Here is a 26393-nt window from a genome sequence, read left to right as displayed (position 1 = left end):
CATTGTGTGTCTGCTCACGGGCTGTCCTCAAAATAGATTCATTTGGATCCTGGAAAGAAGGACAACAGCACATGGGAATGCTGGAAACATTTCCAGAGGCAAGACTGCTCTGGGTAAAACCATGGAGTGTTCAGGAGGCAGAAGTGATTTTGTAATAACACCAATCCTCTGAAAGTGAGGGGTGCTCAGCAAACAAGGAAAAAGGCAAAGAGCACGAAAAGAGCACAAGGATGGAATTGGTAGATCCCATCAGTGATGGGAGAAGTCCAGGGTGATCAGGAGGGGAGAGATCCAGCTGGTAATTGAATTAGGAAAAGGAACTCACAACTTCTCTGTGGCTAGGTCTGATAAGGTGAATAAACTCTAAGAATTGCCTGTCTTCATCTCCCAGTATGTAATTGATGGGAATGTTGAATCTAGGATTTTCCTTGTGTTAGTTTGGAGCCTCTGTAGACAGCTTGGATGGGCCAGCAGGGATGAAAATGTAAAAAGTTGTGTGAGTTGAACATGCCCTTGCGGGAGTATTGGGACAAGGGTTGGGAGAAGTGCCACCAATGCTGTCTTCAGAGTATCCTGGAATTTCTCAGAGGTGGTTGGGAAGGAGAGAAATAATCTGAGCTTTTTGAGGAGCAGATTGGGGCAGTGGGCCCTGGGAATCTTGGGGTTTCATTGGACTTGGGAACAGACTGTGGGCTTCTAGCATTGTGTCTGCCACTATTTGTGAAGTACCAGTTGGGGAGATGCCCTAAGCTCAAACTGAGACACAGCCATCCTGTGTAAGGAATGCACCTCTTCCATGTGGGAGGTTTAACCAAGCCCACAAGTACTCCCACCCTGGCAGTGTTTGGGCATCAGCACTCTGCAAATGCCAATTGTGGTACCTAAGTTGGAAGTGGCTTCTGTAAGTCCAGGATCTGTCCATTGCTTTCTGAGGATCCCAGAGGGGTCAGTGGAAGGTCCTCGCTGAACTCTGCCGTGTCCCTCTTCTCCATGTCCCGGTCTTCTCCTTTCTTACCATCCCCTGGCACAGTGTCTTCAGCCAGTGAGTCAGTTTTTCAGGATGGACCTACTTAGCTCTTCAGTTCCTCAATCTTATGACGTCATCTTTGGGTTTCAAGGTGCTTTAAAGCTCATCTCATTCCACCTTCCGCTAGCTCCAAGCCCCATCCAACTTGTCCTAGAACACTTCCAGGAATGGGGTAGCCACAGCTTCTCTGGGCAGCCCATGCCAGGGCCTCCCCCTTCACAGGGAAGAATTTCTTCCCAATATCCCATCTAACCCTGCCCTCTGGCAGTGAGAAACCATCCCATCTTGTCCTGTCACTCCATGTCCTTGTTCAAAGTCAGTCTCCAAGCACTCTTGGAGTCCCTTGTAGGAACTGGCTTGGTCTCTAAGGTCTCCCTAAAGCTCTCTCTTCTCTAGGCTTGGCTCCATGTACTTGCCCTCTTTCCCTTCAGATCCAGCAGATTCGCTTGGGGTTTAGAAGAAAATCGGGGGAACTTTTGGCCCCGTTTGGTGACCCGGGGGTGACCCCGGCGGGAGCGGCGCTGCGCCCGCCACCGGCCGCCAGGGGGCGTCACGGAGCCAGGCGGGAGCGTGGGGGGCGCGGCCTCCCGCTCCACGTGACGTGTGTGGGGGCGTGGCCTCAGGCGGTGCAGTCGCTGCAGTGCTGATGGGCGCGCGGCTGCAGCGGGGGGCGTGGTCTGTTGGCATGGTGCCGGGGTGTCTGTCCCGCCGCATGGCCGCGCTCGCTGCTGCTCCGGTGGGTGTCCGGGACCGGCCGGGGGCCGGTTGTACCCCCGGGGCCAGCCCAGGGGGCGGTTCGGGGTATGGCTTGTACCCTCGGCGCCGGACGGCCCGGGGGGGATTTCGGGGGATGGATTGTACCCCCAGGATCGGGCCGAGGAGGCCGGGGTCCCCGCGGTCCCCCATCTATCGTGGCTCCTCTCGCTGCCCCGCAGGCGGAGCTCTTGGTGCCGGCGGGCACCATCCGGCGCTGGCTGCAGGTGGAGGGCGCCGAACCCACCGCCCCAGCCGAGGAACGCCTGGGTCCGGCCTGGCGGCTTCTGCGGCGAGCGGAGACCCAGCTGGGCGAGCTGGAGCGTCGGCGGGCCCAGGACATGAGAGACGTAAGGGCCGGAGAGCGGGCCCGGCTGGGGCCTGTCCTGGGAAGGGAACGGAGCTGGGGAAGGAAGAATCTGAGAAGTGGCTGAAGGAGTTGGGAAAGGGGCTCAGCCTGGAGAAAAGGAGGTTCAGGGGGACCATCTGGCTCTGCACAACTCCCTGACAGGAGGGGGCAACCAGGTGGGGGTCGGGCTCTGCTCCCAGGGAATTGGGACAGGACAAGAGGAAATGGCCTCAAGTTGTGCCTGGGGACATTCAGCTTGGACATGAGGAGAAATTTCTTCACTGAAAAAGTTGTCAGGTATAGGTAGGAGCTGCCCAGGGCAGTGATGATGTCCCCGTCCCTGAAGGAGTCCAAAGAACAACTGCATGTAGCACTCAGTGCTCTGATCTGGTGACGAGATAAGTTTTGTCACAGGTTGGACGCTTGGGAGCCTTTTCCAAGCTCAGTGGTTCTGGGATACGCCTGGGGTTAACCTACCCCATATAGGCCTGTATCCACCGATCCCCCTCTGTGCAGCAGCAGGTTCAGGTGTGTCATTGGGAACTTGGGGTTTATGTCCCCATTCCTCATATTGGGCATCAAAAGCACTTGGTGAGCTCAGCAGCTCCCAAAGAGCCATGGTCAAACGCTCCCCACATCCCAGCACTCCCATAGCTTCATGACTTCCTGAACTCAAAGTTTTACCGTTCCCAGGTGTTCCAAAGGCATAAGACATTTGTCCTGCAAATATTTGAGGTTATCCTGTAAACAGGATGGGTTGGAGAACTTTTTGTGCTGCTGGCTCACTGGAGGCACCGGCAGACATGGGAATAGCTGGATTTTCTTTATTCCAGGTAGAAAGCTACGTGGGCTATGTCCATACACTGATGGAAGAGCAGGATGCCATCGCCTCTGAATATGAGAAGGAGAATGAGCAGCTCAGGTTGGAGCTGGCACAGCTACAGCTGCAACAGGGTAATCCCTTCCTTCTGGAGTGTGGCCCCTGGGAATGCACTGGCAGGTGTTTGGTCTGCAAAGCTTCTTGGAGAGCTGAGCAGTGTTTTTTAGGGAGTTTGCAGTGGTTTGTTGTTTGAGAAGTTGCTAAAAGTGGTAATGAGCTGTTGAAACAGATTTGTGAGGTCCTTGCCTGCTTTTATTGCCTTTATTCAGGGAGTTTGGCAGGTTCTCCATGTAGCTCTACTGCTGCACGAAGCATCTTCCAGAGCCTGTTTGAAGACCAGAATCGATGGTGCTCTTTGGTTTCCAGCTCTAAATTTTAATCTGTTGCTTCCACCAAGTCAGTGAATTTGCTCTTGGCTTTGGTTTACACAGACTCCACATTTTTAAAAACAATGTGAGGGACAGGAATTGTTCTGGCAATTCAAAAACTGGGTGTGCTCATTGTCACGGAATTCCAGGATGGTTTTGTTTGGAAGAGACCTTAAAACTCATCCAAATCCATCCCCAGCCGTGGGCAGGGACGTCTTCCACTAGACCAAGTTGCTCGGGGCCCCTCAGAGTTTCAGTAATTTTGTTTAAACAAATAATTTCACCTATTTAATTTGCAATAATTTATTTTTAAACTCTAGGGTCACTTTTGCTAGGTTTAATTCTTGATTTTCTTCAGTCTTCTGTTGCACTTTCAGTGGTGCTCATAGTCCATGTCACCATTAACTCCTTCTGTGAGCTGTATTGTCCTGGTCCTAAGATAAAATTGGGGGTGATGGCACAGCTTGGAGTTTCTTTGTAATTCAGGCTTTGGGGCAGAAAATACAGGAGTTCGGGGGAAATTTTGAGCATCAGTTAGGTTTTCAGGGAGCACATCTGGTGGTGTGACACCAAAGATGGATTTACCTAAAAATTTGATGTCTCTGGGCACTTAAAGCCGTGGTTTCTGGTGAAAAGGCTGCTTACAAAGGTTAAAATGAATAATGAGCTCTTGAGAGTCTTGCTGTGGCAGAAAACTCTGTTCCTGGTTCTTTCCCTTTCCACAAGGTGGCAGGAGAAGGACAGAATGTCCCCAGAGCTGGAGCGTGGCAATTTCTTCCTGGTGGCTCTGCTCCTTTGGACTTTCTCCACTTCTTAGGGATTCCTGAGGATGTTGAGCAATGAGTACCCCTGGAATGGAAGCTGAGATCCTTGTCTGTGGATCTCGGTGTATCCAGGAGGGATTGCTGGTTGCCATCCAGTTGTTCCCAGTGTGTTGTCCCTGAGGGGGTTTTGTGTCTTTGGTGCTGCAGAGTGTTTCTGGAGGGATTTTTTTGGGGTATCACTCAGATTTTGAAGTTCAGGACTTGTTGACTCACTGCTGGCATTGGCTGCTGTCCTGATATGTGTGTGGATAATTTAAGAATCTGGAAGCCCTGCTTCCTCTGGGCTGTCATCTGCAGGGAGAGGTGCAGCACCGAGATGTTTTGGGTCCTTGTAGAGCACTTTATTGAGTGACTGTTCCTTTCATCCAGATTTGTTCAGCTGGAGCAGAGGAGGCTGAGGGCAAGCTGAGGGCAGAGCTCATCCCAGGCTGCAGTTCCTCTGGAGTAGGATTTTATCTCTGCTCTCTGGGACCAGGGAAAGGACATGAGGGAATGGCTGAAGCTGTGTCAGGGGAGGGTTATGTTGAATGTCAGGAAAAGGTTTCTCCCCCAGAGGGTAGTGGGACACTGACCAGGCTCTCCAGGGAATAGTCCTGGCCCCAAGGCTGCCAGAGCTCCAGAAGCATTTTGACAATGCTCCCAGGGATGCACAGGGTGGGATTGTTGGGGTGTCCTGCGTCAGGGGTTGGACTGGATGATCCTTGTGTGTCCTTTTCAGCTCAGGATATTCTGTGGTTCCATGATTCTAGGTCAGCCTCTTCATAAAAAAATTCCCCATGCCATCTCTAGTATGGAGTGGCTGGATGTGCTTGTGCTGGAGATGCTGCACAATCCCAAAGGCCTCTGTTGGGCTGCTCCAGGTCTCTAATGTGTCCCTGCTGGAGGGTTCTATGCTGCATCCCTGTGTCTGTTCCCCAGGCCTTTGCTTTTCATCGGAGTTCTTGGAGTCATGGGAACGTTTAGGTTGGAAAAGCTCTCTAGGGTCATCAAATCCAGCCGTTCCTCCAAGTGCCACATCCACACATTTTTTGAACAATGCTAGGAATCGTAATTCTACCGCTTCTCTGGGCAGCTGTGCCAGTGCCTGACCAGCCTTTCAGTTAATATCCAACCTGAACCTCCCCTGGCACAGCTTGACATCGTTCCCTCTTGTCCTGTCCCTATTACCTGGGAGCAGAGCCTGACCCCTAACTGGCTGTCCCCTCCTGTGAGGGTGTTGTAGAGAGCCAGAACGTCCCCCCGAGCCTCCTTTTCTCTAGGCTGAGCCCCTTTCCCGGCTCCCTCAGCTGCTTCCCGTAGGATTTGTGCTCCCTTGCTCCCCGTTATTTTTGCAGGACACCTGACTGTCTCAGCAGGCGTAGGATGGTCCAGTGGATTGGGCTGGAAAAGAGGCTTGTGGAAAGACAGTATCTGGTCTGCTGGGATTGTTAAAAATGTGGGCAAGGCAAGAGGACAGGATGGTGTTTGGTAACTTTTGGAAGCACTGAAAGGAGAATGGGAAGGGGCAGCTGGGGACAGTGTCTGGTTCAAGCTGGTGATGCAAAGGAGGGGCCTGAGCTGTGAATGATGCAGGGTGAAGGACAGGATTGGTGCTGATACACCTGAGCTGAGAGCTGGGGAAGAGAGCCCAGAGACCCCCATGTGGGCTCTTGGGTCTGAGCACACTCCTCTTCCAACAGCAGACAAATGGATCAGAAACTGCTTGGTCTGGAATCACTTAGAGCAACTTGATCTGCTAAAAGCTGTTTTATAAAATCATGGAATTATGGAACGTGTTGGGTTGAAAGGGATCTTAAAGATTATCCCATTCCACCCCCTGCCATGGGCTGGGACACCTTCCTCTATCTCAGCTTGCTCCAAGCCTTATCCAGCCTGGCCTTGGACACTTCCAGGGATGGGGCAGCTGCAGCTTCTCTGGGAAGCCTGTGCCAGGGCCTCACCACATTCACAAACAAGAAATTCTTCCGAGTATCCCATCTAATCTTGCCCTATGTCAGTGGGAAGCCATTCCCCCTTGGTGTGGCACACCAGGCCCTTGACCAAAGTCTCTCTCCAGCTCTCCTTTGGACCCCGAGGATAGTTAGTCCTGGTGACTGACACTGAGCAGTTTCTGAAGATAAAAAGTAAATCTCTGCTCACACATTTGCTTCCTGCCCATCCTGGGCTCACAGGTTCCTACAGGCAGAAGGCTGGTTGATGCTGGGCCATCGAGCTGAGCATCAAGTCATCTGATACCTCTGCCCAGAGTGACATTTTTCCTTCCCTCCAGGCAGTTCCTGATCCGTTTCTGATGCTCTTGCAATGAATGCGCTGGGTGTTGTTGGAGGTTGTTGGAGATCGATGGTGCTCCCAAAGGCCTTCCTGAAAAAGAGCTGGAATGGCAGTGAAACACAGTGCTGGGGGAAGCTGCCTGGATTTGTTTAAAAAGTGGAATTAAAAGAAAAACCAGTCAGGGTTTGAGCTTGTTTGTTTTAACAGCTGGGCTGGTTAAACACATCCAGCAGGGCTGGAGGGTGTAGGGTTGTGGTGGGGTGATGTGGCTGCTGTTTCTCAAGAGTATTCCTGGGGTAGCAAAATACAAATATTAATATAAAATTTGCTTTCAAACAAGCGTGGACAGAGGTGGGAGATGCCAGTGGAGCTGTTGTGTGACAGTGCCTTGGGCAGGGGTTGGCTCTTCCCGGACACTGGATGGGGGAGGGAATGGGTTTGTAAGGAATCAGTGGGGTTTACTCATAGGTAACCTGGGATGTATGGGCAGACCCCCCTCATCCTCACAAATCCTGTTTCCTCTGCAGTCTCTGGAATATGTGTGGGATCTAAAATGATACTACATCCTGCGTTGCAGGCTGGGGACAAGGGGAGCACTGGCAGGTGAAGGTGGTTCTGCACACATGGGTTCCCATCCTGGGCATAAACCAGAGCAGTTTCTGTTCGTTTTAGCTGGGATTTGGCAAAACCACGGGAGGAAGGTGCCAGGCAGGTTCAGGTTCGGTTTAGTGTGATCCATGGGCTCTTCCTGAGGCACATGGAGCCGTTTGGACCCTGCATACTGCCTTGTTTGCTCTGCTGCAGCAGGAAGCTTCTGGGGAGCCCTGTTTGACCCTGTATTGACCAGGCTGTGCTTTGTCTCCCTGGGAAACCGCAGGGTGTTTTCCATCCACAGGACTGGATGGAGCCGGCTGCAAAGCACAGAGTGGAAACATGGGATTGATCAGAGCCTCAGGATATGATTGTGCTAGGTCCTGTGTTAAATCAGTGCATGACAGAGAGGGACAGGCTTGTCCTGTCCAGGGCTCTGTATGTCCTGTGTCAGTAATATTTGCTCTGTTGAACCTCTGCTGTCCAGCTCTAGATCCTGGAGCAGGGAAAGAGTGTGAATATCCCTCCTACCTCTATACAATTTCCTGCACTTCCCATCTTACTACACTTGGAAGCCTTTTTGATCTGGTTTGGGCTAGAAATTTGGTCTGTTGGTTTTGGTTTTAATATGAATTACACAGGGAGAGTTTGAAAAGCCCTCCCCTGGCTCCATAAGCTGCTGGATCCAATGCAGGAGTTGCTGCCCTCATCGTGCCAGACACCAAAGGTTCCTCATTTTCTCCTGGAAGGTAAATTCCAACCACACCAACCAGGGGGTCTTTTTAACAACTTGGTTGTGCAACGGTGCCCAGCCATAAACTGACTCCTGCAAATCCTGTTGTTGCCTTTCTGCCTTAGAGACACTTGAGTCTGGAAGTTTTTCCCAGTACAGAGTCTTCCTGGCTATAATTTCTGGATAAACATTGAAGCACTGGAAGTTTAATTCTTAAAGGTGTTCAGATCTGCCTCCTTCCTAGACACTCCTTGGGAAAATAGTGATGCTCTCTAGGAGTGATCTGGTATTTTGTGTGTCTCCTGCCAAAGAAAACATCTGTGACTCTGTGTCCATCTGTTTGCTTTCTCTCCAAGGTTGGACTCGATGATCTGAGGGTCACAACTGATGATCTAGGAGGTCTTTTCAACCTTAATGATTCTCTGGTTCTCTCAGTATCTCTTTAATCTGGTGTTTAATGTTTACCGAGCTGTACTTGGGGTTGAAGGGACTGACGATAAACCAGGGAGAACTTTGCCTGGGGAAGTAGGTCCTCTCATGCCCTTTGCTGCCTGCCAAGCACATGTGAAGAGAAACCTTGGGAGAGAGGGAATAGGGCTGAGATAATGGATAGCAGGGAATGGGAGGCAGTGAGGGAGGTGGGAAGCAGGACAGACTTGAGGAACTGTTTGGCTCCAGGAGAAATGGGGCTGTTGCAGTGAGGAATGTTTAGAGGAGCTGGGACAGATCTCCAGGAAACCCTGCCCTTTGTTTCTCCTCTGCTGACACCAAGCCTTGCCTTGCCTTCCAGAAACCCAGCTGAAGGAGGTGGAAGAGATGCTGGAGCAGGAAGGTTTATCCCAGATCTCCTGCAGTGCTGTAAGTGAACAGGTCACATATTTCCTGGCAGAGTGGGCAGTGCTGATACGAAAGCTGGAAGTGGCAGCTGGAATCCTACAGCATAATTGATGGGCTCCAGGTACCTCCTATGCCATGGCTCTGGCTGCCTGGGAGCTGCGGGAAAGGACTATCTTCAGAATATTCCTGTAATGAAAATTGTTTCTCCTGTCTCTGAGGCCACTGTGGAGTCTTGGGGCTGAAATACTTGAAGGAGCTACAAGAAAGATGGAGTGAGAGTATTTACGAGAGTCTGGAGTGCCAGGACAAGGAGGAATGGTTTCTGACAGAATATGTCTAGATTAGATATTGGAAAGGAATTCCTGTCTGTGAGGATGGTGAGGCCCTGGTACAGGTTACACAGAGAAGCTGTGGCTGTCCCATCCCTGGAAGCATCCAGGGCCAGATTGGGTTTGGAGCAACCTGGGATAGTGGAAGATGTCTCTGCCCATGGTAGGGTGTGGAATGGGATGATCTTTAAGATCTCTTCCAACACCAAACCAGTCTGGGATTCCAGGATTCTAAGTCAGTGCCTTTCTTAATTCTCACACTTTGCACTTGATTTACTTCCACATCTGCACAGGGACAGTGAAATGGATTAATTGTAGTCCTGTGTTGAGGAGTTTGTGATACGGCTGGTGTAAGGATCTTCACTGGATAAGTATGACTTTCTCTGGGTTCAGAGAAGCCGCAGAGATGCTCTGAGGGCTGGAGCTCCTTGGGAGCAAGGCTGGGAGAGCTGGAGGTGTCCACCTGGGGAAGGCTCTGGAGAGACCTTAAAGCCCCTTCCAGTGCCTGGAGGGGCTCCAGGAGAGTTGGAGAGGGACTGGGGACAAGGGTCTGGAGTGCCAGGACAGGGGGAATGGGGGAGGAATTCTTGGCTGTGAGGGTGGGGAGCCCCTGTCACAAGTTGCCCTGAGAAGCTGTGGCTGCCCCATCCCTGCAAGTGTCCAAGGCCAAGGCTAGGTTGGATGGGGCTTGGAGCAGCCTGGGATAGTGGAAGGTGCCCCTGCCCGTGGCAGGGGTAAAATGGGATCGGCTTCATGTTTTGGTCCTTTGCAGGGACCAACTCCCTTCAGGAGACTGGCACTACCTGGGGCAGGTTTAGGGCAGAATTTCAGGTCCTGGCACTCCCCTTGGTGCTCACACTCAGTACCAGGCCTGAGAGTTCCTCTCCAGCCCCAGCAGCTCCTCTCCAGCTCCATCATTCCCAGCCATTTCATCCCCGTAGGTGGTGGGGATCGATCCGCAGTCCCCAGGGATGGGGTGAGTGATGTGGCAGCTCCTGTGCTGACTCTCTGGAGCACAGACGAGCTCCAGCCTGGGATTCCCACGGATTGTAGTCTGTGCAGGGAAATCTGTGCTTTCTGAGGTGTTAGATGAATACGAGGCTTTACAAAATGTGAGTAAGGGTTTAATGCTTGCTTTCTTTTGGGTATTTGTTGTGCTGTGTGTGCAAAATGAGGGAGACAACGTCCCAGTGGCGTCTCTGGTTCTGTATTTCTGCATGGCTTCTCCTCCTGGCGAGCTCCGAGCCAACTGCTCTGGGAATCAATGGATTTGCTACTAAAGACCTAATCTGGGGTCACTCATCTTTAGTAAAATCCCCTTAAACAGCATATTTTACTGTGATACTTGTGTGCATTGGAGGGAAGAATTTGTGACCAGTTTGATCCCAGTTAGTGGTATTTTGGTGAGGAAAGGCTTTAAATGGTATTTAACAAAATGCATGAGGAATGTTGCGAGGTTTTTCCAAAGCAGAACTAGGCTGCCACATCCAAACACTCTTGTCCTTGTGGAATCACCCCTGTGGTCAGCCCTGAAGGCAGCTGAGGGGGAAAAGCAGAAGAAGGAATGGGAAAATAAGGGGTGGTCAGGAATTTTGCAAGAGAAAAAGAGCTGGAATTTTATTATTCTTTTGTCAACCTTTTAATCATCATTTTATTAAAATTTTAGAATCAATTTGTGTAGTGGTCAACAGAGTTTTGAGTAAAATTTCCATTCTGATGGAAGATGGGGGTTGGAATGAGATGATCCAACCAACCCATTCTGTGATTCTGTGAAGATGTTCTTTGCTTTTTATTTTAAATGACACAACTGAAAAGCCAATATCAGAATACTTGCTTGAAAAAGGAATTTGTTGCTTTTTCAAAATTGGAACCAAAAAGTAGATTTGTTTAATTTTTTTTGCCTGAATAGAAGTCAGATTTAAACTGATATTTCCTGTGCCCTGGGTTAAGCTGAAAGGGGAAAAATATTTCTTCCTTTTTCTCTAAGGAAAATTGTCTCCTGAGACAGGGGATACCAGTGTGTCCTCAACATGTGCTCCTCATGTAAACACCTTTTCCTATTTCTGCCCTGGAAGTATTGGGAATCTGCATTAATTGGCGTTGGGATTAATTTATTCATTGATGCACTGAAAAATTGGTGTGCAATTTTTCCAGTTGTGGCCATTCCATTAAATTTTAATGTGTGGACAACACGGATACATTGGCTGGGGTTGTTCCTGCTTGGGGCAGTGATGGATTTTATGGTGAAAATTCAAAATGTGGCCGTTGAGGTCTTCCAAAGAGAAAGTAAAACCCATAGTAGGTGATGTGAGTGATTTAAATGAGTTTTACCTCTGTGATCCTGAGGCAAACTGGATCCCTGAAATAATGATGGAGAGACTGCTGTTGAACCTGGATCTCCCGGGACATCAACCTTTGCTGTTGGAGGGAGATGGTGTGGATGTGGGATGTGCTCCCACATGGATGCATCCCATGTGAATGTGTCCCACAAAGATGTGTTACCATGTGGATGTGGGATGTGCTCCCACTGGATGTGGCATGTGTTCCCATATGGATGCAGGATGTATTTGCAGTGGGTGTGGGATGTGTTTCCAGTGGATGTGGGACATGTCCATGCTGCCTTCCACCTTTCCTATGTGTGGGATCAGCCTGGAATCCATGCTTGGAGTGTGGGCCAGGCAGGGCCTGGTAGGGCCAAACCAGTGATCACTTTCCCGGTGCTGCTGTCTCCAGACAGGACTGAGCTCCAGAAGGCCATGGAGCACAACAGCCAGCTGGACAAGGAGATCCTGGCACTGCGGGCACGGGTCCAGATGCTCGACCTGGAGAGGAAAGCGTTCCTGGAGCTGGTGAGGATCCACCAAGCCAAGTCAACAATCCTGGGCTGGCCCCTGGAAGTCATCCCTGCTCCCAGACCTGCCCTGCCTTCACCTTTTCCCTCCCTGTTCTATGCCCATTCTTTCCAGAGCTGCAGTTTGGCTGTGTCATGGTTCATGGAGCAGTAAAATTTGGGAAATAGGCAGAATGCAGCTCTGGGATCTTCCTTCGGTAGAGGAAGAGTAAAGTAAACAGAGTGAGGAGCACATATGCCTTTCCCTGGACTGGATTAAAGAATTCAGTTTACCCAAGTTTAGTCAAAAACCCCCACCAGCTGGTTTGAAATCCATTTGAAATATATGCTTATTTTTGATCCCTCTCAGTCCCTTTGGTTTTTAACTCAGCCACATTGATTGATTTGCTTATTTTCTGTGGGTTCTCATGATGAAATAACTTACATGACTATTACATTACTATTAGTTAAATGCTTGGTGATATACAGCCAGGGTTCTCTAAATGCCACCTAGAATTAAGGAGTAATTAAGGAACTGTCAACCAGATAATTCCTTACTGAAGTTGCCAACAGGGAAGGGATAGAAGAGTCTGCTTCCTATTAAAATATATCATTGGACACAAAATCTGTTGCTGTTCTTGTCTCTTGATTTCCTTAGATCGGCCTTTGAGAGCCTGAAATTGCCTCTACCATCCCAGCACTGAGAGCTCTTGGCTGTCTTGTAGTTCTTTCATGTCAAATGAGTATTGCTAAATTAATAGAAGTATCTCTGAGAAGATACTTTTCAAACAATATTTATCAGATAATATCTTGAATGGGATTTGTTCCCACTGGAGGTGTTCAGAATTTTACAGTATTTTTTATAGTACAGAATTTTTTATAGTTTTGTTCCTTGCATTTAAAAAAGTTGCTGGTTTTTCCACATCTGTCACCTCAAACCTTGTATTTACAGTACAGACTCTTTCTGGAGAGGAAAAGAACCCCATAACTTAGTTCAAATTCCTCTGCTTACTTAGTTTTTATTCCAAATAATGTTTTCTTTACTGTAGGACATTGCTCCTTTCAGTCATTATAGATACACAAGTACATGTATAGCTTATAAAAAAATAGAAATATAATAATAAAATCTATTTATTTATATATTTATATATATATATATATATATGTACAGGTCTATACAGACAAAAAACATACAGATATATGTATCATACTGTGGTCACAGAACAGGAAAAAATGTAGCCAGACTGAGATCAGTTCCAGCCACATGTTAAGCTTAAAGCAAATCCCCTTTATTCCTTAGGAATGGGGTTTAACTCTTGGCAGAGAAGTTGGGAACCCCAAAATTTTTAGTTTATAGTAGTAGAAAATACCCTTTGTTACCAACTACAGCAGCTCTGTGTCCTGAAAGGTGTTTTCTTGCCTGGGGGTTATGAAATGCAGGGTTGGGCAGTTGGCCTGGGATGAGCTGTGACTGTAGGGTCAAGAGCTGCTACTGGTAATGGAATTCCATTGATCCCACAGATGGAAGACACTGAAAAGTGTCCTCAGAAATAGCAGTTGGAATCTGATACAATGTGGGTGTGGTCAGGAAGTGAAAAAAAATTCAGGAAAATCACCCTTTAATGGATTGGAGCAGCAACATTCCCACTTTTGCTGCTCCTTGTCTGAGGCCACTCAGCAGCTGGAGCAGCCACGAGATCTCAACCAATCCCTCAGGATAAGGAATAGTAATAAATTAATCATAAATATGAAAATGGAATGTTCACCAAAACTCAAAGCAGGTGTTTGGTGTTGCAGGTGGAGCAGCTCAAGGAGGAGATCTGTGAGTACCACCGGAGTGAGAGGCCAGAGCTTCCACCGGCTGAGGGAGTCGGAATGGCCTCACTGCAGGTGTTTACAGGGTGTTTACTCCTTCTTTGCCATTCCAGAAAAACATAGTCCCCTCTGCATCCCAGACCCTAGCTATTCATGAGAACCTGGATGTTCTGGGGTTGGAGGATTTTGCTCCTCGGGCCAAGAGATGAAGCTGCCGTGTCTCATGTGTTTTATTTCTGAGAAACACAGGTGGCCTTGGAATTACTTTGCTCACACGAGAAAGATGTGGAGCTGTTGGAGCTGAGTGAGGAGGCCAGGGAGATGCTCCGAGAGCTGGAGCCCCTCTGCTCTGGAGCCAAGCTGGGAGAGCTGGGGGTGCTCACCTGGAGAAGAGAACCAGGGAGAGCTCAGACCCCCTTCCAGTATCTAAAGGGGCTCCAGAAGAACTGGAGAAGGACTTGGGACAGGGGTCTGGAGTGCCAGGCCAAGGGGAATGGTTTCCCACTGCCAGAGGGCAGGGTCAGATGGGATATGGGGAAGTAATTTCTGGCTGTGGGGGTGGTGAGGCCCTGGCACAAGTTGCGCAGAGCAGCTGTGGCTGCCTCATTCCTGGAAGTGTCCAAGGCCAGGTTGGATGGGGCTTGGAGCAACCTGGGATAGTGGAAGGTGTCCCTACCCATGGAACAGGATGAGCTTTAAAGTCCCTCCAGCCCAATCCATCCTGGGATTCTGGGATCTCAATCCTAGTTCTGTGCTAATGTTGATTTTCTCTCAGGCACAGGGCACGTGGGAAGAAGCAGGAGCTGATGGAGACACCGGTGCCAGTAGAACTGCCCCATATCAGAAACATGGAGATCAGGGTGTTGAAACTCTCCACAAGAGGTGAGAAGTACCCCTTTTACTTCCACTGGTTCCTGGTGCTGTGCCTCTGGTGCTCTCTCTTGCAGTATTATTTGATTATTGAATTGTTTTAAATACTCTTTTAGACTTTGTTCCTCTGCTCCCAAATACAAAAATTTGGAGGAGATGCAGTCCTGAGGATTCACTTCTTCCAGTTAAATGCTGACACTTCCTCCAGTTTGTTGCTTTCCTAAAAGAAGAGAGTTAGGCTTTTGGGGCTGTCTGCAGACAGAAATGTTGTTATTAAACGTGTTTTGGTGCTGGGAAGTTTTCTTTGGGTTTGTTTGCTCTCTAGGAGTGTACCAAAACACGTGGCTTTCAACCATAAATGTATAAACAGGGGCTTATTCTAAGGGAATTCAAAGCTTTCTTCTCCCAATACCTGCTCAGGAGCTGCTGCACCTCTTCTGCCAGGTTCGGGAAGGAAGTCGGGGCTGATCTCATCCCTCTGGCTCTTTTCCCTTCAGATCCTCAAGCCTGTTCTCCACCTCAAGCAGCTGAATTTGCTGTTGCCTCACTGCTGTTGGCAGCCCCATACCTGACCTGTTTCCTGCCCAGATCTTCATCATTCCTTGTGTAGATCCCATCACCTCTAATTCCCATCTAAATAAAGACAGGCACAGGCCACACTGGATATGAGACTGGAAATCAGTAGGAGTGTATGAGGAAAACCTTGGCTTTTCCTCGCTGGTGGGAAGCAGTTGGGATGCAGTTCCAGCCTTGGTGATGCTGGGTTTTGGTGTGCAGGTGCTGTGAAGCCGTGGAGAACACTGAGGGCAGGAGTTCCCAGCTCCTTCACAAGCTGCAAAAACTGGAGCAGGAGCACAAGGGTTTGATTGAGCGCAATGAAGAGCTGGAATCAATTCTGGGAGAGACACAGATCCAAACCGAGCAAGAGAAGCAAGAGCTGGAGAGCGAGGTGGAGGGACTGCACCAGAAAGTGAGTAAGGAATAGGAGAGATAAGGTTTGGGTTTCTTTCATTCTATCTGCTTTTCTCTCTTATTGGAAAAACAGCATGATGTTTGACCTGGCCCTGCACTCTGCTGTGTTTAGTTTGGCAAGAAAAACAGCCAGAAGAACCTGCCAGTTTGGGAGAGAGGGAGAAGGAAAAAATCCCAGCAGGGAGTAAATGACTCTAGGTTGCAAGGGCAGATTCCCCAGTATTATGGCAGCGTTGTCTTTTCCATCTCCTGTTCCCCCTGACAGAATCCCAGACTGTTTTGATTGGGAAGGGACCCTTAAAGCCCCCTACCATGGGCAGGGACACCTTCCTCTATCCCAGGTTGCTCCAAGCCCTGTCCAGCCTGGCCTTGGACACTTCCAGGGATGGGGCAGCCACAGCTGCTCTGGGCAGCCTGTGCCAGGGTCTGCCCATCCTCAGAGGGGAGAATTCCTTCCCAATATCGCATCTGACCCTACTGTCTGGGACGCTGATGCTCCTTGATCCCAGGAAATACCACCAGCTAAGTGTCCTGGTGGCAGAAGATTACACTCTTGCTTTTCCCTAGGGACAGGATCTTGGAGATCTTGAGCAAGGGGTAAATTGTGGCTGAAGCCTCTTAGGCTGATGTTGCATTTGTCAGGGTGGTTTTCAGCCTCAGTTTTCTGAGAAGACTCTCCATCCCTCTGGAGTAGCTCTGTGAGGAGCACTGGCACTACAGGCTGGGTTGGCACTGTTTCCCCAGGGAAAATTCAGTGTGGAGCACCACTGCCAGAGCACCTGATCCCTTACAGAGAAAGCAGCTGGGGAATTCACAACCAGAGAGAACAGAGGAAAACAGACTTTTTGGACTGGCCAGGTAGGTAGGTGGGATTCTCCCCACAAAGGCTGGCTGAGGAGGTCCTTCCCATGGGCTGAGACTCTGCTGCCTGGCCAGGACCTCTTCCTTGCTGGGGCTCTTGCCCTTTGCCCTCTGTCTGTGCTGGAAATTCTCTCTGCAGTGGGCCTGGATTGATTGATCTTTCCCGACTGGCAGCTGCACCAATCCAGATTGCCCCTAGGAGGTTTCTGAGGTGAGGTTTTAGCTGCCCCCGGTTTTCAGCGAGTTCTAACATGTCTTAACACCTGGTGTTGGGTTAAAACACCGTCGGAGACAGTGCCAGCGTATCCCACATGGATACACAGCTCCAAGCTGGATTGTTCAAAGGAAGAGATGAGGAATTCCCAGTCAGTAGCCTCTGGAAAAGCCTCTAAAAAGAGGCTGAAGGCAAATTCAAATACCTTAATGAGGGTGCCAGTGGCACCATGTTTGTCTCCTGTCTTGGAGGAGCCATGGGCCAGCACTGGGATGGGATGGAAAAGGGTCCGTCCACCATGGCAGTGCTTTGGTTTGAGTTGAGGCTCGTTCAGTTCACACCAAACTCTTCCCCCTTGGACCAGAGTGAACACAGCCCCCCACAAATCAAACACGATGTGTTTTCACAAATCCCCGCTTTGCTCTGTGGGTTGTCACACAGATTGCTGGGAATGCCATGCTTGGGAGCCAAGGAGATATGAGGCATTTTGTCTGCAGAGGCTTGGCAGCTAGAAAATAACCATTTTGAGGGATGCAGGGCCATGGATCAGAGGTGGGATGGACGCCTATTTAACCCTTGGATAGATCCATCTTCTTAGCTGGAGGTTACTGCATTCCCAGGGGGCTTTAACAGCCCCGGAGATGAGGAGAGAAGAGTCTGGAGCCTGGGCAAGGCAGTGCTGGTGGGTGTTTGCCAGTCCTGCCCCAGCTGGGAAGGACTTGGGAGGGTTTTTGGTCCTGGCACGGCTGCAGAAACCTTGGCTAGTCAGGCTGTGACTCAGGACCAGGCCAGCAGGATAAAGAGTGAGGATTGTTCTGCTGCTGGCATGGGATTTGGGAGCACAAATTAAGTGCTTAAAAGTTAAGGTCTTGGAGGGACAATAAAGAAATGCCTTGCTAAGTGGAAACTTCTGACCGAAGGCTGGCTGGAGGTGAGGAGGGGAGGTGTGTTTTGTATTTGAGATCCCTTTTGGAGCTCCAAGGTCTTGCTGAACCCCAAATTATCACCCAGTCACGCAAAAGGAGAGGGATTTGTTGTCCTTTAGCTCTTCTGTGAGAAGTCTGGGTGTTTCACCCCACTTTTAATACTTTTAACATTGGTGAGCTCATATCTTCGATTTAAAAAGCAGTTTTGTAGCAGCTTTCTTGTGAGTTGGAGACCATTCCCTGCTGGGAGCTCCAGCAGACCCAGTTGGTGCCAGGAACTCATCAGGGAGAGCAAAGCTCAGGGGCTTTGAGGTGCTGCTTTGGAAATGGGCTGGGATTGGCAGGGTCTTGGCACTTATTTGGCTTTGAGATTACAGTATAGAAGGATTTCTTGTCTGGGAGGGTGGGGAGGCCCTGGACAGGTTGTCCAGAGAAGCTGTGGCTGCCCCACTCCTGGAAGTGTCCAGGGCCAGGTTGAATGGGGCTTGGAGCAGCCTGGGGTGGAGGAAGGTGTCCCTGCCCATGGCAGAGGTGGAACTGGATGGGCTTTAAGCTCCCTTCCAATCCAAACCAGTCTGGGGTTCTGTGGAGATGGATTTCATCTCCCTCCAGTGTCCCAGCTCATTTCAGAGAGCCAAGCTCAGGCAGTTAGACAGTCCAGCCTGGGGATTTTAGAAATAAGCCCAAACTGGATTTCAAGCCTAAGGAATGAAAGGGAAGCTGTCCAGGCTCCTGCTGGCAGCGGAGCATGGGGGCTGCCACTGCCAAGACTTGGATTTTGGAAAAGGGTCTGTGGGATCCCTAATGGGGAAGAGAAGCTGAACTGCTGCTTTGGGATGATCCTTATCTGGGCTGCTCCGAGCTCCTTTGAGCCCTTTATAACTTCAGGACCAATAATTTTTCCCCCAAGGGCAGATGCCTTTGTGGGGTGATCCAAATGCAGAGTGAGACCTTGTCCAAACTCCCACCTGCCAGGAGGTTACAGAAGGAGCAGAAGTCAGTAGTCACTTCAGAGGTCATTGCTTTTGCTGTTCCAAATCCCAAGTCCTTGGAGCCCTTCTGGAGGGACTGAAAACTTCCTATGAGCAGTGAAGGGACCAGGATGAGTCCTGGTGGACCAGGCTGAAATCTGCTTGGATAAGATATCTTTTTCTGGCTTGAGTCCCGATGGCTCCTTCCTCCTTGGAAGCAGCAGGATGAGGGATGAGCTGGAGCTGGCCATGCACATCCTCTACTGTTCCTTGCTTCCAACATGGGCCTTATCCCGTAACAGCAGCACAAGGAGCACTCTAGGAGTAGTTGTGCATTTAGTTGTGAGTCCTGGTTTGGTTTTAACTTGGGTTTGTCCATATTCAGATCACCAGTTTGGAAACAGAGTTGTTTAAGGTGCAGAAGAACAAAAGTGAGATGAATGGAAACGAGCAGGTGACATCTGGAGCTCAGGAGATGCAGGAGGTGAGAGCTTTTCCTTGGGAAATGAACTATTCTGTTTAGAAATGTTTTAAATGAACATCTTAAATGAGTATCTGAAGTGACTCTCTCCTGGGGATGTTCTTTGTCACTCTCTCCTGAGGATTTGTAGCCCCTCAGATCATGCAGATGAATGGATTTTTGGAGGAATGCAGCCAATGTGATCTCCATGAGCTCTCCCCTTAGGAAGTTGTTTTCAGCTCTTCCATCTGAGGAGTTTGTTGTCTCCCAATGAGTTTGAAGTTTTTGCCTGTGTGAAGGTGTTCAATTCTTGTTTAGGGTTTATTGAAACCAAGGGGTGTGTAGGTACATTTAAAGCTGATTCTCATCAGGTTCTGGGTTAACTTTTCTGTCCATTTGTTCCTTGCCAGCCCAACAATTGGATCTGCCTGGTGTGTCAGCCAGACAGAGATGGGAAAGGAACTTCCCAAGTTGTTTTGGGTCAGTGGAGGTTCTGTGAGCCCTGGATAAGACGTGTCAGAATTCCACTGAAAACATTTGAGAACCATTTTTCTCCTCTCCTTGTTTCCTAGAAGACACATTTCCTTCAATCTGCTTCTCTCTGCATAGAAAAACAATGTTGTGGAAGTGACTCTGAACATTTCTTGTTTCAGATGTTGGAAAACTGTCAGGAAACAATAGACAAGTTGGGGAGTCAGCTGGGAGAGAGGAGAGAACGAAGAAAGCAACTGGCATCTGAGCTGGAGTTGCTGCGGAAAGATCTGAAGGCTGAGAAGGTGGTTCTGGGCAGCCAGGTATGTTCAGCCCCTGTGGTGAACATACTGCAGGAGCCAGCTGCCTTTGGATTGTCTTGGTTTGAAAAGACAGGTATCTGCTAAGGAAGGCAGAAACCTCCCCGCCCCAAGAAAAGTAAACCATCCCCCCATGTCCAAATTATTATAATCTTGAAATCAAGGTGCTCTCAGGCAAAGGTATGGGAATAGGAATAACGGTTCTTTACTAAGGAAATTAAAATCAAAATGCAGTAGTACAAAAATAAACAAATCAAACCAAAAAAACAACAAAAAACCCCAACCCACTGACAGAGTCAGGATACAGCCTGACACCCTGTTGGTCAGGGTGTTGGTAGCAGTCCAATTAAGTGGTGGCTGCAGTCCTCCTGGAGTGACAGATGTGGTTCTGTTGAAGTAATGATCCCATAAAAGCATGTAGTTTTCCACTGAAGGTCCAGTGGTGTTGATGGGTCTGGTCTCTCTCCTCTGGGAATTCAGTGGAGAAAGGCTGCCTGTGGTGTTCTGAGTCTCCAGTTATATCCAGGTAGAAATGCTTGGCTTCTACCCCTTGGTGGAGCACCTCACGATGGGATGTTGGAATTTTATCAGTCATGCAGTGATTCAGTGGTCCATTAACAGAAGATATACCCCTTGAGGGAGGATGGGTTGTGGAAGAGATAAAGAACACTGCCCCACCTGCTTTTAACAGAGGGTGATAGAATACATACTTTTGGTTACATCTTGCATTGCAACCCAAGACATGGGTGCTCCATGAAGCATCCAAACTCATTCTCTGTCATCTCTTGATGCATCTCTCCACCCCAGCCCCTTTCAAACCTTTAGTAGAGGGTTTTCAATCCAGCTTTCTCATGGCATTGTCTCTAACTCCGGAATATACTTTCCTTTCAGCGAATCTAATACCAAATCAGTAATTCCAACTTTGTAGCCAAACCCTGATTCTCTGGAGGGCAGAATGGGAGTTTTCAGACTCGGGTATTGATTGCAGGAATTGAACACCCCAGAGATAAATGAACATCCTGCTGGGGTTTCCCCAAAGGCCTCAGCACACTTGGCTTGAACCAATTTTGGTGCTAAACCAACTCCTGGGGAGTTGCTGGAACTCCTGTATTCCAGCTGGGCTACAGGGGAGAGACAGTGAGCGGTCCCAACAAAATTGTCCAAGGGCTGCCAGGACAAGGACTGAAAATTAGAGTAAAAATGTAGGAGACTGGCAGATCCGTGGCCTGGACAAAGGGACTTGGCAATGGGAGACTGACAGTGGGGGGCATGGCCATGGCAAATCTCATTTTTTATCACTCTGAGAGACCTTAGATCAGTTTGTGAGTCCTGCCACTTCCTTGAATCCAAGTGAAAATCCACGGAAGTCCTGAGCTGTTGGCACAGCTCCACAGACTCAGGCGCTGCTGGAGGAACAGTGGCATCTAGAGGCCAGGGCTTAGTCATGCTGCAACAAATCCACACTGAAACTCGGAATCAGAGCTTGGGATGAAAACAGCCTGGCTGGGAGGAACAGGCTGGGTCAGTCTATCAGTACACATATGGAGAGGAATTGTCTGATCTGGGGGATGGTGGGGAAATGAGAGAGTCCTTTTTTAACCTTTTCTTCCCAGTAGTTCAGCCTACTCATGGTCCAGGGACCCTTTGTATCCAAATCATCCATCCCTGAAAGTCTGGTTGGAATTCAGCCACCCACTGGCCCATGGTCTCCCTGAAGGAGGGACTGTTTTCCCATCAAAGGGATCAGGAGGAGATGGAATCCATAGCCCTGTGTTAGACTGGAACAGCCTTTAGCATAGAGATCTTTGTATGTATTTGGTGGATTCCTGGTTTCCCACATGGGCTCATTCCCTTTGGATGGAGCAGCTATACTGCAATGAATCATTTCCCAGCAGTGCTGGAAACAAGCTTTGCATTAAATCATTGGGTTCTGTCACCTGGAAATCTCTTCTTGTTTTTAAGAGATTTTTGGACATTTGAGAGGGGAAATCTTTTCCTGAGCTTGTCCTTCACGGTGTGTTTCATCCACTGACTGTTGTTTCCTCTCCAGGGTTTGCCTGACTCCCACTTGGAGCTCACAAGCCACATAAACACCTTCCCAAGTCTTCAGCGAACATCAGCCAGCAGAGATGTTGTGGATGTATCCCAGGAGAAGCTAAACAAAGACAGTGCTTTGCTAGATCCAGAGGTGAGACATGGAAGGAATTCCCAGTTCTTGTGGTACCTGATGCAGGCAGGAGCTGCTGGGGTGTATTGCTCAAATATGAGCAAATTTGTCCTGGTGTAGATAAGGTGCCTTGGAATTGAAATACCAGGCAATACTTGGGTTTGAAAGCTCAGGAAGAGCGGTTGATTAAAAAGCTTTAGCAATCAAAGTTGGTGTTTAGTAAGAATAATGGTGTTTGTGTCTGAAGGATTTGGGTCCATCACAGCTGAGCAACAGGTCTGACACTGGGCAGGCTCCAGTTGTAATTCAGCTGGGAGTTCCTCTGTCCTGATGCATTCCTCCTTTCCTGCCCCTTTTATTTTCTTGGCATCTTCTTCTCAAGTCTCAGGTTCAGGGTGTGCTGTTACCTGGTGTTACAGGGTTAGGTGACACTGGGAGTGGAGAAGCCATGCCTAGGAAGGTGTTTGGGGTAGAATTGGAGCACCTCTGTGAGAGCCACCTGAAGCCACACTTTTTTCTCCTCCTGGTTTGCCAAGAGCTGCTGCTTTTGTAAAGAGTTTTGGCACATGCTGTAAATCCCTGGCAGCTGCAGATGTGCCACAGTAGGATGAAATCAAATAAAGAACCATGGTTTGGTGGTAGTTTAGACACAGCTATTTTCCATGCAGAAAAAAGGACTCACATGTGTCTTTGAGGGGGAAAGAACTGCAATAATTTAGCCACGGAATTACAAACCATGTCTTCCTGGAGTCCCCAGATTGTCCTGTATGGCTCCAAAGATTTCCGTCAGAGCAAAGGAAATCCAAGTCGTGGTATTTTCTGACCTTACAGGCCTCTGAAATCCTGCAAGACAGTCCCAAAGTGGAGCAGAAACAAGAAGATCCCCGTGCAGATGCAAAGACCTATGAGGAACAGATGGCTAAAGTAGTGTTTTTGGAAGAACAGATCAAAAACCTGAGGGAAGAACAAGAACTGCTCTGGTAAACCTTAACAAAGGCTGTGGCATTTTCTGCTCCTTGTCTTTGCTGACTCAAGTATTGAGTCTTTTCCAACTCCCCATGGGGCTGCTCCTGGCAAAAATGGCGTCTTCGTGTTGTCCTTGGATCAGCATCTCTGATTTTGGTGACTTTCCTTTGTGCCATCAGGATCACCCATGATTAAAGATTTTTTCTTTAGATATTTAGAAGCTCTTCCAGATTCTGAGCAGCCTAAATGGGAACTGACCTTAGCGGGGAGGATTCTTCTCTTGAAGTTGGACTAAGGGGGTCTCAGAAATCTCCTGTTGTGGGTTTGGGCTCCTCAGGGCTCACTGCTGGCAGCAGCTGGTGGTCCTAGTCCCACTGGAGATTTGGGTAGTCCTTGGAATTTGGGTGTCTTTTGAGGGGAGGTGTCAGCAGATGTTGGTCCAACTCCCCTTTTTTGAGTAGATCAGGACAAATTTGGAGCTGAAGCACCTGGGCTCAGGCTGTCTTTAGTAAACAAAAGCTTGGATTAAATCCAGTATGGTTACAGTGACCTGGGTTACTGGTGCTGGGATAAAGTACAACCAGGAGAAGGCAGTAGGGAGCTGCTAAGGAATCACTGAATCATTCAGGCTGTAAAAGCCCTCCAAGATCATTGAGTCCAACTGTTTCCCAACACTGCCATGTTCACCTTTAGCCCATGTCCCCAAGTGCCACATCCACAGGTTTTTTTGAACACTTCCAGGGATGGTGATTCACAGCCTGTGTCAGTGCCTGGACATCCAGGACACAATCACAGAATTCCAGACTGTTCTGGGGAGGAAGGGATCTTAAACTTCATCCCGTTCCACCTCCTGCTATGGGCAGGGTCACCTTCCACTATCCTGGGTTTCTCCAAGCCCCATCCAGCCTGGCCTTGGGCACTTCCAGGGATGGGGCAGCCACAGCTTTCATCTTGGATGGAGAAAATGGAGATGGAGTTCAGGTGATGAAAAGTCAGACAGCTGGACTGGGACACCTGAGCCCCTATTCCAGTGCTTCCCTGTGACTTTGAGTCCAGAGCAGCTCCTGGGTCTCTGTGAGGATTCCTTAGCCAGCCTGTAACCTCCTCCCAGGGAGAGCTGAGCCTTTGCATACACGTGGTTTTGTGGGAAATGTCCCAGGGAGACTGACCCTTGCCCAGGACTGCTGCACCCAGGATTGAATCCCCTTTGGAGCCTCCTGAAGCACTTGAGTGTTTCGCTGGACTCTCATCTCCCAAGTTTTTCCCCTTTAAGGGTGTTTTCCCTGGATTTGTCTAGTTATCTCTCTCCTTTCCTATTTCTCCTTCAAGCTCTGAATTACTAGAGAGCAACAAGAAGAAGGAGGAGCTGGAAAAGCAGCTCAAAAAGAGCAATGAAGAGAAACGGATGTTGCTTGAAGAAATTGCCCAGCTCAAATGTGATGTCCGGAGTGCCTGGGAGAAGGGCCCCAGCGGAGACACAAGGAGGATGACTCCAGGCTTGGAGCAGAGGGAGAACAGGTTTCTCCCATGGCAGAGCTCAGCAGACAGTTTAGAGGGGAGCCTGAAACAGGTATGGGCAGCTTTGCCATCTGCACCCTGCTTTTTGTCATTAATTGAGGGGGAAAAACATAATTAAAGTGGGCTGGAAGCCAGTCCTGTGGTGTGAGCAATGGTTGGAAATTAGGGATGTGTTCATTTCCTTGTGTTATGCTTTTGGATGTGGTGGTGACTTGGATAAACTGGACTGATTTATCCAGTTTAATTTTTAAACTTTAAAATTTTTTTTTAAATAAAAAATTCAATTTTTTATGGAATTTGTTCACCTTTCTCGCTTGGTGAGCAGAAAGAGAAAGGGAGGTGCAGGTGTCTCTGCTAAACAGGGAGGAAATGATGGAAGAACTCAGGATGGGGAGACTGAGGAGGAGCTCGGCTTCTGTGCAAAGATTTGGGAGAGAAGAGAGGACAAGGTTATCTGTATGGCCAGGGTGGGAATGAGAAGTAGGGGATTGGAGTCCGATTGTATCTGAGAAGCAAATCATCCATCGTCCAGAGCAAGACATAAGGAGTGCAGTGGACATGGGAAGGGATCCTGAGAGAAACAGGTGGGGAAATCCCCACAAAACCAATGGAGCCAATGGATCTCCAGGATGACTGACACTGCCAGATCCCACAGTACTGGATCAAGACTTTTCCCAGCTTGGGAAGTTACCTGGGGATTATCTGAGAAGGCAGATATGGTCTTCAGTGAATTCCATCTGGTCCCAAGGGCAGAGGGTGAAGATGCAAAGTGGGAATGCATATCCAGAGATGGCAGAAAGTGATGCTGGAAAGAAAGGCTTTGGTACAACCCAGGCTTTGGTGTGCGTGCCAGGAAGGTGAGCGAGCCAAGGAGATTGGTTATCTCCCAAGAGCCGTTGCAGACTGTCAGTGACACTTCCCAGTGTCCAGGCTCTGTCCTGTTGTGTTCCTGTCCTGCTGCTAGAACTCACCTTTCTTGTGTTCCTGATCCCTCTGGGAGCTGGGCTGGCTATGTCACTCCTGCATGGATGCCTGAGTGAGGCTCTGGTACAAGAATCCAAAGTGACCTAGTGACTTTGCTTTGATCGGACAGGTTTGTTTTAACAGGGATTTATTCCCTTATCCAGGTTATCATCTCTCCCCCCTCGCCTTAGGAGTTGTATTGGCTTCTCTGAGGTGATGGAGAGAATCATAGAATCACTGAGCTTGGAAAAGGTCTCTGAGACCATCAAATCCAACTATTAACGCAGCAGTGTGTGTTCACTGAGTGCCACATCCACATGGCTCTTAAAGCCCTGTGGGGACAGGGAAGGGAGCCAGACATAGTGTAGGGACAGAGAAATGCCAGACTTTATGCATCTTCCTGCCCAAATGCCCTTTAATCCTACTGGCTTTTGCCTTCCTTAATCATCTTTATCCTGCCTTAAAGTTAATTTCTGTGTGACTTTCTGCTGTTCCTGCAGGGTCTGTCTGAGGAGAGGTTCCAGCAGCAGGAGGAGAAGCTGCAGCAGCTGCGCCAAGACCTGCGGCGGGTGCAGAATTTGTGCAGCTCCGCCGAGAGGGAGCTCAAGTATGAGAGGGAGAAGAATGCCGACCTCCAGAGGCAAAATCTGCTGCTCCAGCAGGAATGCACCAAGGTAGGGACAGAGCCAGGCTCCCCAGTGTGCTCTGCCTCAGCTCCGTGGAAATTACGACTACGAGGGCTGGAGCCTGGGGGTGCTCACCTGGAGAAGAGAAGGCTCCAGGGAGACCTCAGAGCCCCTTCCAGGGCCTAAAGGGGCTCCAGGAGAGCTGGAGAGGGACTGGGGACAAGGGATGGAGGGACAGGACAAGGGGGAATGGCTTCCCACTGCCAGTGGGCAGCGTTAGATGGGCTATTTGGAGGAAATCCTGCTCTGTGAGGGTGGGCAGGCCCTGGCACAGGGTGCCTCAGAGCAGCTGTGGCTGCCGCTGCCTTATCTTCAGAAATGTTCCAGGCCAGGTTGGACATGGCTTGGAGCAACGTGGGGTAGCGGAAGTTATTCCTGCCCATGATGGGGGCTTGGAACCAGGTGATCCTTAAGGCCCCTT

The 26393-nt window shown here is 49.3% G+C and overlaps 1 protein-coding gene across 7 annotated transcripts in view; it reads left to right on the top strand.

The window, feature by feature from the left end:
* The window catches only part of CCDC30 (coiled-coil domain containing 30), a 36297-nt gene that overhangs the window by 1317 nt on the left and 8587 nt on the right, over window positions 1-26393 (top strand). Inside the window, exons 1-13 of one of the 7 annotated variants that reach the window (XM_088066580.1) lie at window positions 1674-1763; window positions 1963-2130; window positions 2963-3083; window positions 11696-11811; window positions 13590-13682; window positions 14383-14489; window positions 15255-15447; window positions 18807-18905; window positions 19535-19675; window positions 21723-21860; window positions 22671-22819; window positions 24135-24375; window positions 25787-25960. In XM_088066580.1, coding sequence (XP_087922706.1) covers window positions 1674-1763; window positions 1963-2130; window positions 2963-3083; window positions 11696-11811; window positions 13590-13682; window positions 14383-14489; window positions 15255-15447; window positions 18807-18905; window positions 19535-19675; window positions 21723-21860; window positions 22671-22819; window positions 24135-24375; window positions 25787-25960 — 1830 coding nt within the window. Of the gene's footprint in view, window positions 1-1673; window positions 1764-1962; window positions 2131-2962; window positions 3084-8586; window positions 8655-9992; window positions 10075-11695; window positions 11812-13589; window positions 13683-14382; window positions 14490-15254; window positions 15448-18806; window positions 18906-19534; window positions 19676-21722; window positions 21861-22670; window positions 22820-24134; window positions 24376-25786; window positions 25961-26393 lie in introns of those variants that run through there. The other 6 variants (XM_088066581.1, XM_088066585.1, XM_088066583.1 and 3 more) reach the window with 6 other exon arrangements.

Source organism: Pseudopodoces humilis, chromosome 24 (assembly GCF_049639895.1).
Source record: "Pseudopodoces humilis isolate 2021_Gansu_Grassland_sample_001 chromosome 24, ASM4963989v1, whole genome shotgun sequence".
In the NCBI taxonomy this organism is placed as follows: Eukaryota; Metazoa; Chordata; class Aves; order Passeriformes; family Paridae; genus Pseudopodoces; species Pseudopodoces humilis.
This window is presented reverse-complemented; position numbering and strand designations above follow the sequence as displayed.